This window comes from Phoxinus phoxinus (genome assembly GCF_949152265.1).
Source record: "Phoxinus phoxinus genome assembly, chromosome: 8".
NCBI classification, from domain to species: Eukaryota; Metazoa; Chordata; class Actinopteri; order Cypriniformes; family Leuciscidae; genus Phoxinus; species Phoxinus phoxinus.
The window spans coordinates 31,178,889-31,189,641 of record NC_136883.1 but is presented as its reverse complement, the minus strand read 5'-3'; the positions used below and the strand labels follow the sequence as shown (position 1 = coordinate 31,189,641).

At 35.1% G+C, this 10,753-nt stretch overlaps 2 protein-coding genes across 4 annotated transcripts in view; one reads left to right on the top strand and one right to left on the bottom strand.

Annotated features, from left to right (window-relative positions):
• Positions 1–536: 536 nt before the first annotated feature.
• fam169b (family with sequence similarity 169 member B) lies at positions 537–4,038 on the bottom strand. Of its 3 annotated transcripts, none has more exons than XM_079621188.1 (9): positions 3,775–4,038; positions 3,368–3,492; positions 3,097–3,199; positions 2,925–3,010; positions 2,633–2,807; positions 2,370–2,552; positions 1,204–1,332; positions 937–1,007; positions 537–783 (listed from the first exon to the last, which is right to left on the bottom strand). In XM_079621188.1, the coding sequence occupies exons 1-9, from the start codon at positions 3,857–3,859 to the stop codon at positions 664–666; spliced, it is 1,077 nt and encodes a 358-aa protein (XP_079477314.1). In that variant the 5' UTR covers positions 3,860–4,038; the 3' UTR covers positions 537–663. The 3 variants fall into 3 exon arrangements, with proteins under 3 accessions (XP_079477314.1, XP_079477313.1, XP_079477315.1); XM_079621187.1 differs by having other exon boundaries at positions 937–1,010; positions 1,189–1,332; positions 3,775–3,866; XM_079621189.1 differs by lacking the exons at positions 2,925–3,010; positions 3,097–3,199 and having other exon boundaries at positions 937–1,010; positions 1,189–1,332; positions 3,775–3,866.
• Positions 4,039–8,635: 4,597 nt separating this feature from the next.
• The window catches only part of igf1ra (insulin-like growth factor 1a receptor), a gene marked incomplete at its 3' end in the record, with an annotated part of 84,558 nt that continues 82,440 nt past the window's right edge, over positions 8,636–10,753 (top strand). Inside the window, exon 1 of the mRNA XM_079621821.1 lies at positions 8,636–9,608. Within this exon, the coding sequence (XP_079477947.1) occupies positions 9,515–9,608 (94 nt within the window). The 5' untranslated portion in view covers positions 8,636–9,514. The remainder of the gene's footprint in view (positions 9,609–10,753) is intronic.

Here is a 10,753-nt window from a genome sequence, read left to right as displayed (position 1 = left end):
CAGTTTTGATGTTTTCTGTTATTTTAAGTGCACCCAGCATTTTTTGTGTTTTATATAGGGACGTAAAGTCATCTGTCAATCTACTACGTCTTCAAAATCTTGTTTTCAATTTTATATAGGCCTACAATACCATTTTATATATCATCAATGGAATGGACTAAACTGAACATACACTTTTGGGTAGTCTGATTAATATCTATTTTAAAAAAAACACCATATTACAATATTTATTTTGTGGAAATATAATTTTTGTTTTGTGAAATGTAACAAACACAATAAAATGTACACAACTACAAATGACATAAAAATAAATAAAATATACCACTAACACTGAATAGCCAGCAATCAACACACACACACACACACACACACACACACACACACACACACACACACACACACACACACACACACACACACACACACACACACACACACACACACACACACACACACACACACACACACACACAATAAAAAACAGTCATACAATGTAGCACTCTATGGTAATAAAGATAAACACATAAAGCATTACATATTTTTATTTAGAATTTATTTATTTGCTCACATCTACATTCTTTGTAGAGATGCATCTTGAATATTTGGGCTCTCTGTTCTTTCAAGGGACATTGCCTGTCTGAGATCTTTCTGGACACATGAGTGTTAAGCCCTGGCTTTTTTAAAGCAAATCCCTGTGTTGGACTGATCTGCAGGTCGCTTCTTTTCCGAGCTTGATGTGTCTTTGAGACTGACTGATGAGCCACATTTTTGTGGCAGAATCCCCTGTAGAAATGAGTAAGACAACAAAGAATGATTCATTTAATTAATATATTTAATTAAAAATGCGAGTCTCCAATGACAACGGAGACCAACTTACGGTAACAGGCAGTAAACGGTCAGTAGATAAGCTTATATAAACGCAAGATAACATCATACCTCTTCATCTAAATCGGCTTCCCTTCTTTCGTGACTATATGAGCTGTGTGGACTCTGCTCTGAGTTTCCACCTGTAAAAAGCACCACCTCTGAGATAAAGTGCCCTGATCATTGCAATAACACCCACAAAGTCTCTATAACGCTCAATAAAACACAAGTCCAGTAAGTATTTAGAATCAAAACCATTTGCTCACATGCTATGAGTCAAATTACTCATGTTTTGCTTTATTACCAAACCAATGTCAATATCTGCTGTAAGAGCCTTACAGTGTTTTGGGAGGTCCCGCATCTGGATATTTAACCACACATTGCGTCTCTGAGCCCATTCACCAGGGGGTTCCACCTCATAAAGACGGTCTCGTTCTTCTTTGTGGATCCCGAGATACTTCTGGCAAACTAAACAATTATTTAAACAAGTTGTGTAAGCTTTAGGCACTAGGCTTCCATTACATCAATAATAACAGATAAGAGTGGTTTTATTAACATCCAATGAAACCACTGTTATCAGTTCAATGTAAACTATAGATTTCGCATGCACACGGAACAATAATTTAAGGAATTTACTTACAGTTGTCACTCCCAATACGTAGCAGTTATGTAGATGGTCTATATGATATTCTGGTTATTCTGATAATCTATATGATATTCTGACCAAACTGGATTTTGATTTAGAAAAATCCTGTAACTCTTGTCTGCTTTGGTTTGACTGAACTCTAGTATTCATTCATAAGGTACACTACTATTGAAAAGTTTGGGGTTAGTAAGATTATATATATATATATATATATATATATATATATATATATATATATATATATATATAAATAATAATAATAATAATAATAATATATATATATATATATAATCTTACTTATTATTATAAAAATAATAATAATAATAATATATATATATATAATCTTATATAATAATATTATTATTATATAAAAATAATAATAATAATAATATATATATATATATATATATATATATAGTAGAAGTAAATTAATTTATTTAGCAAGAATGCATTACATTTGTCAAAAGTGACAGTAAAAACATATATAATGCTACAATTTCTATTTCAAATAAATGCTATTATTTCAAATCTATTCATCGAATAATTGGAAGAAAAAAAATCATGTTTTGCACAAAAATATTAATAAGCACAATTGTTTTAAACGTTAATAATAATAAGAAATGTTTTGAGCATCAAATCAGCATATTACACTGATTTCTGAAGGATCATGTGACATCACATAACATTTTAAAATATATTAAAACAGAAAACAGTTTAAATTTGTAATGATATTTCACATTATTACCGGATTGTACAGTATTTTGATCAAATAAATGCAGCCTTGGAGGAGAGAAAAACGTCTTTAAAAACGTAAAAATAATCTTACAGTCCCCAAACTTTTGACCGTTAGTGTACATACCTCCATACATGCCAGGAGACATAGGAAAGCTAATTCCCAGAATGCCCTCGGAGGGTTGGGACAAACAGAAATCCTCCAGCATATGTAAAGCAAGCCCGGTCCTTCTCCAGTGAGAGCGAACAAACACAGTGTCCAGCACAGGGAGCTGATAACTCTGACCAGTGCAGCCGTCACACAGGCTGCCTATGAAAAAACAACACAATAAACCTTTTTTTTTTCTAAATCTACACCAAATTTCTAAGCATGCTAGTAAATGAAATTACCCTTTCTTTTGACGGTGTAAAACCCAACCGCCTCTCCATTTTGCCAGAGAATTTTGCCATGTTCCCATAAGGAATAGGCAGAAAAATATAGGTCTTCTCCAAGAGGCCTTTCCAGAATTCCAAATATAACTTGACTGAGCAGGAATAGCACAACTCTCTCCATCACTGACTCCACCTGGGATGACAAGAACTGTCAGAGCTCTCCTGGAAATGGTGACAATGTTAACATCATGACATTTCTGCTCAAAACATTGCATATGAAAGAAAGTTTACCAAACTAAGTGCTACTCACTAACACAAGTCCACATCTTGATTTGTTTGATGTCTTCAAAACATCACCAACAGGCCACCATTTGCCTTGCAAGTACACAGCAACCACTAAAAGTATAGTATATATATATTATCCAAATGAAGTAGGATGACACAAAACAATATTAAGAGGGGAAACATAGAATTCTCTGGACCTTGTGTTTCATCCTCAGGTGTGTGGAGAGCAAGAATAAAATGTGATAAATCACCATCTCTCAGAAATGCAAGCCGACCAATGTTCTCACAGGTTACTTCCACCTGTTATCACAAATATCACCCTTTTATGAGGAATTTAAAAAATATCTGCCAAAAACTAGAGCTACCAACCAAGACCACATTATTGCTGGCTAGGTAGGCAACTCTCAAAATAAATTTTGACACTAAATAACAAAATTCTGTATTGCATGCAAGTGTATTTCCTCTCACTTTCTCTCCATGAGGAAGGGTGAAAAGCCTAGAACCATCTGACTGAATATTGGACAGGTATTCGTCACATCCTGTGCTCAGCTCGCTATAATGCTGCACAGGTAGATCCACAGGATAGGGTTTCACTGGGAAGAAAAAAAACATTTGACATGTTTACACAATCAATAACACGAGTTTTTAATTCCATGATGGCATTATGGCACACTTTTTTAAAAATTTGAACGACGTCACGTGAAATTAGCACTTTATTGATTGTGACAGAACTGCGCTTTGACTGTTTATAGTCTGTCAGAGATGCGTATGTTGAAACGTAGCGCGAGAGCATGTTTGCACGAAAAACAACCCTTTAACCCCTGTTTTAACATAATTTTGAAACCATTTTGGGAATGCTCAAAGGAAGCCCTTACCTTTAAAACTATTCTCCAGTTTAGAGTTGGATTCCATTTTGATAGTTGTTCGACCTTTGAATGTTTCTAAACAGAACAACGCCATCTAGTGACTATGAAAAGGGTGAAAAAGATAAATTCATTCAATCATTTTTTAATAGTCCGGAAGATTTCAGGTCTTCATGGCAACATAGGCTGAGACCTCCTGTTATAATTATGTGTTGCATTTTAGCCTTAGCATGCGTGTAGTATCATATTAATGTATTTATCATCATCATCACCATCATCATCAGGATTTATTTCGGTCCTCATACACATTTTTCATCAATATAAACAATTATCAAAAAAGGTTTAGACTGAAGCCATTAGCATATTGTACATACTAACCTAACCTATTTCATTATAATTCCTATAAGTGTCACTTTCACTACATAACATACATTTTGATTTAATACAAACAACAACAACTAACATCTACCAAAACTAAAAGTTACATAATGTATTATACATTAATTGTATTAACATAAAAAAAATATTAATTTTTGAGTTATATTTGTTTATCACTTTATTTTTTAACTTTTCCCCCAAAGTGAACTAGCCTACACATTCTTAATTCCTTGTCACAGTTTTCCACAATTTCACCCCTTTGACCAGTAATATATTTTTTATTTGTCCTTGCCATATGCTTACATTTCACACTCATTATAGTAAAAAAATATGTTAGACAAAACTGCATTTAGCCTACTGTATACAAATATATTTTCTAACCAAAACTGACCAATTAATATTAACTGACCCCCCCCCCCCCCCCCCCCATTCTCTCTCCCAACAAATTAAGCGTTTAAGGTTAAAAAAACAAACACCATCCAGTAGTTACAATGCCAACAAAACAAATTCCAAACAGTGAAGACTATTCCCCGATAGAGAGGAAGTGTTGTCCAGTTTTTACACTGTCCACAAGATGGCGACCTCATCATACAAATGTGAAAGAGACATGGAAAAACACATTGAATGCTTTTTTTAAATAAACATGTTCTGAGGCACATTCTTTCCCTGCAAAAACATGTTTTAACAACTAATAGTATAATAAGAACAAAAATGCATTAAAAATTTAGTTTGAAAACAAAAACTATAGCTAAATATTTTTTTTTTCATTCTCCTGTAGTTTTTTTTGTACATTCTTTCAAATTGTACAAGAACTGTTAATATAAGGGTTAACATCTTATAATATATCCTTTGTTGTTCTAGAACAGCCAGAAATGGCAATAAAAATAAGGCAAAACTGCAGAAATTCTGCATAATATGGTCATATTATCAGCATATAAGACTAAATTTTTTTAATTCTATTTTGTTTTGATGAGAGCCTTGATGTTTCATTTAATACAAATGCACTATTCTTTGCAGTGAGCTCCTTTTTGACCTTGTTTTACTCCACTTAAAACTGCAGTCATGCTACTGTACACTCTCAGTCTCTCCTGCTATATGGAAAATGCATTCTGCGTCCGTTTTATTCCCATCCATAAACCACTAACTTCCCACTGAGAAATTGCAGACATTTCTGAAATTCCTTTCACTAGGAAAGGCTAGCTTGGATTGTTAAATATGCTTTTGTAAAGCGGAGAGTTTATCCTTTAAAAGGGATTGACTGTGCATATATTTGGCATGAGAGTAAATACTGCAACAAAGTAAACTAGGAAAAAGACATTAAATGCAAATCACATGGTTTATGTTTAAGATGTAAAACAGGATCAAGCTTTGCATATCAGTGAGTTTCATACTTGTTTTCCTTCCTTGCTTTGTCATCAGGCTGTTTTTGTAACCCATGCGGGATTCCTTGAGTGTCTTCAATCCGTGTCACATGAACAGAAATTACAAGAGGATTATGACATTGGCCTTGGCTATGCTGAACCCTGACCTACTTTGTAAAGATGACACTGACAAAAAAAAAAAAAGACATTCTCACTCGTCTAGACTGGATTATAATGCAAAATAAATATATGGTCAACAACAAATATGAAATGAATGGCCAATCAATATGTATTTTTTTTAAAGCTAGCATTTAAACATTAAGTTTAAAAATGGTTAAATAAGGCAAAAAAATATCATGAAGTTTAGAGTTTCTTTTTTATTATAAAGTTGTGTATGTAAAACACATACGTCGTTAAATTATGATTCAACAGAAACTGTTGCTGTCAAAGAAAAAACACTGTAGACTGAACACTGTAAAAAAAAGCTGCTGCCTTAAATTTGTTAGTACAATCACCTTAAATGTGTAAGTCATTCCAACTTAAATTATTTGCTTAACTTATTAAGCAATGTGAAAACGTGTGTTGTCTTTATTTATTTTTTACAGTGAAGGTGGATATTTAGCTATAGTAAATTCATGCTTGATTATCTGAAGCTCAGGAGGGACCGCTAATAGATAATTCCAGCTAAGCTTTTTAGTGGCAACACAACAATCCAATTGATGAATCAAGGTTCATGCCATCCAAAAGAAGAGCTGAACTGTGTGTTGTCTACGCATACAATGACTCAGTTTAATCTTTTTCCTGCATGCAGAGATATACTGTTTACTAGTAAGGTCAGAATGATGTATCGTACAAAAAAAGAAGAGAGGTTTGTTTTCCATTTGCTGGGAATATTGCAGCAAACACATTCTCTGGGAAGTTTCCCCTCTCAAAATGTTTACCCAAACAGCCCAGACATAAGGAATGTCTCAACTATTATTTACAAAAGAGGAGGAAGCAAATACTAGATGGTCAGTGCTCATCTGCAATAAAAATGTTTGGCTCCCGGTTTTGTGGGTGACAAGAATAATAATTGTGATCAAACCAAGCTGCTCCGCGAGGAAACAACTTGTTGCACCCCTCCTGCGGTATACATGCTATTTTCTCTCACATGCCTTGACGCTCCCTTCGTTTTCAGCTTTATGTTTTTCAGGAATCTATTTGTGTTCACCCAAACATAATTGTCTCTCCTCTAAATTCCCTTTCCATTCCCTTTCCTGTCTGGGCTTAGACAAAATGAGAAACAAACAATGTCCTCACTATTGTCACTTTGCTGGGAAGGAAAGGTGAAACCAAAGGAAAGGTTTGAATGGAGTGTAAAAATGCATGAGGTCAAATTCATACAGAAACTCATATCAAGGGAGTTTAGCTTTTGGTGACTGCTCTGCTACAAGGGCTTAACTTTGTTTTGCCAGGACAGAGGTAATCTGGGGCACTATCCTTGTGTTTAAGCTCTGTTGTGAGCAAAAATGCATTTTTGTTTTTGAAAAAGAAGATCTTTGAAAGGAATGTGTGGGTCTGCTTATTCTTCTTGCATGGCTTTAAGTCTTTTACATGTCTACTTCCACAATACATGCTCATTTATCAGTCTGAGATCTTTCACTAATATCTAAATAAATTCAAAGGAAGTGTCAGAAAGAACAAAAAATTTTCTCGGGTTGCGCTGAAGATCTGTTGTACAAATGATCTGGAACTGAAACCATCTGTGAACATACTGAGGATCGGTTCATTGCCCAATGAGACATGATAAATGCTGCATTTTGACATAATTATGGAGGGGCCAAACACAAAGTTGCATATTAGAAGACACAAGGTCAAGGCGATTTTCAAGGCTACACACACACACACACACACACACACACACACACACACACACACACACACACACACACACACACACACACACACACACACACACACACACACACACACAGGCACGCACGCACGCACGCACACACGCACACACCTTAAAAAATCTCAAAAACAGTCTGAAATTTGTTTTGAGTGTGTTTAGATTAGACACCTGAAAAAAATAATATTTATATTATATTAATATTTTAAGTAGATTCTATGAATGTAGGCTTGGTCTCTTTTAATGAGAAAGTATACAGTAATGTTGAACAGAGATGACACTGCTTCATCATGAACGGATGAATGGATTGTAATTATAAATCCGTTCCGTCTCTATGAATGAAATTCTACGTCGGATTTTACATTTAGCTGACAAGACTATGTCATTGGCAAAATATGTGCCCTTCTAAAATGTGGAGCTGGGTAACTTTTTTTTAATATAGCGAATTGATTTCAAATCGTTATCACTGCAGCTGAAATATGAAGATTATAAAACCCCATCCATTAATTTAAAAATATACATCAATTAATTCCCCTTAACAGCTCAGTGTACCAGAGAGACAAAGTGCAATTTACCTTCCAGAGTTCATTGATTTAGAATTAAATAGGACTGAGTAGCGTACTGAAAATAGTCGGTATTGTTAATCTAAATGAACTCGTTTGATCAAATATCAGTAGGCCTATGCCTATAATTCCGACGTGTTCGGTTATTATCATAAAGTAGCCTAATACCTTTACTCACACTATCAATCTGGTGTCCACATGGATTTAATATTTAATCCGTTTTCCAAGAAATAAACATTGTGCCTTTAATACCTCAAAAAAATTGCAAACAGCCAAAAGTATAAACTTTTTATACCGTTTTTTAAAAGTTTATTGTGGTAATTCTTGTTGTGGTGGTTCATTTATTTAGACTTTGGCTATCTGATCTATTTATGCCTGCCTTCATTATTTTGCCAACTGTCTACTTCCTTGCATCTGTTTGCAAGACAGGAGATCTCTGTTGAGAAAGCTTTTAATTTCAAATGAGGACGATTCCACTTAGCCTATACAAATAAAATAACATTCTTCAAATAGGCTATGATGACAGATCTAACATATTTAGCCTATATGTTGGCCTATATCTATTTCTAAATAACAGTAAAATCATTATTGTTACAATTTCCTTGAATAAACTTAAAACAAAAGAAACATTTTCCTGTCACCTTGACATTTAAGATCAAGTGGTTTTGCTGGCGCAGGTTGGTTCAGGACTCCAGTCCATGTTTTGGGATTCTCTCCTGCTTGGCGTGTTTCTCTGTGAGAGAAGCCGAGTTTTGTTTACAGCGGTGATTCTACTGAGCGGAGACCGTCAGAAGAGTCGTGGACGCCGCCGTGTAGACTTGAGAATCAAACATTAGCCTCACCAGCAATTTATATCTCACAGTTCTTGATTTTTTACGTTGCGTAAAACCAAAACCTACGCTCGCGAGCAGCTCACTCTTGCACTTCGACAGAATTAATTTTTTTTCCTACCGCAAAACAGACCGACCATGAGAGCGCGTGAAGACGGTAGGGGAGGGTGAGCAGTTGGTGAAACCATTTTTGTCCTGGCGGATATTTTGGATCGAGCCCTGTCGTGAGGCTTTCATTCATACACAAAATACGCTATCCGAGTTGTCAAGCTCTTTGAACGTGACCTCAGAAATCCTCCGTACATCAATATAGCGTAATTCATCACACACTGGCATAGGCACGTTCACACAAGGTGTTTTTGTTGGAAGAGAAACCGCTCGTTTCGTTGGCTGTACTGCGCGCGTCCCTCTCGGGTTTTCAAGAAATGGAGGCAGAAGATGCAAATTATCGGTCGAGTGAAATTCGTGGCTACGACACGATTGCATCATTTAATTGCTGGCAAGAATAACAGAATGTTTTAATTGATCTTAATGTTCCCATTAAAGAGAAATTACATTACCAGTTATCTTTTATCTACTCCCTCCTCGCCTCCCGTTATCTTTACGCGTAAAGGAACTAGCTGCTCATCCAAAGCGGATTCTTCTGGACTTTCTGCCTGCGTACAAGAAGAAACGGCGCATTTTGCTGCGGTTTCACCTCTTTATATTTTGGAAAACTGATTATTAGGAATGAGATCTGGAACAGCGAGGGATGTTTGGACCTTATTTTGGGGACCTGTGCTGTTTCTCTCCACCATCTGCCTCTGGTCTGCACATGGAGAAGGTAAATGCCTTGCTTTTTAGTCTAATAAGAAATTGACTCCCATATGTGTTATCATTGTCTTGTATTATCGAAACCTTGATTTAAATCGCATCACAATGGTTATGGACTCATGTTATGTCAAGCATGAGTTTAACTGCATGATGCGTTGCTTTGGATGTTCAGGTAACAGATTCAGAAAGGCCTATTACGCGACCCAATTTATTATTGAATTATGACCTACTACTACCATTAAATATTAAAATGTTCCTCATACTAACGCCAAACTTTAGATTTTCTTCTTCTTGATGTCTCTAGGCCCATCAGTTAATTGTCGTGACATCGGATGTGTTGTGAGTCTAGTGTGCTTTATGAATTATTCATGAGCTGGATCACGTTGGTATTTAGTGGCTAAGTGAGAATTGGCTTATATAAAGCATTTGCCTATTTAATTACTTAATTTAGTCCACACAGTCATGAAGGTTAAACCATACACGGTAATGTTAAGATTTGCTGAATTCAGTGAGTCAGTCGAGCATCACGCAGTGAAGTAAAGGTGACTGACCATGTGCTTGTTTTAAGTTTCTCAATGTCCTCAGGAGGGTCATACAGGGGAGTTTTGTAACACATTTGGTTTCATGGGCTATAATTCTGTGCTTGTGTCTGAAAGTTTGATATAAAATTCACATATTTATTCACAACAAATGTAACCGTGTAAATTATTCCAAGAGTTTTGTTGATAGAAACCATGAACGTTTGCAGTTCAAATGGTAGACATAAGAAACATTTGAATTTAAAACGGACAATATAACTGGAAGAAATTAAATTAAATTTGGAAGATGTACTACATTAAAAATGAGTCTAACAGTTATAAAAACAACTACTCAAAATTGGTAAATAAAGCATGTCCTATTTTGAGCAGCCTTTTTAGGTAGGCTACAGTAGAAGTACATGGAAATTGTTACAAACCACCCTGTCTGGACAGACATGATATTTTTAACCTTTTTTTTAATTTAATATTTTTTTTATAAATATGTAGCCTAGATGTGAATATTTGTATATCAAATTAAGCTGGAGAACATACTGATTTAGATGATGCTAGTTTTGTCATTTAGTGTCCATTATCTCCTCGCCAGCATTTTTTAAAAAAGTCGCCAGCTTTTTGATAA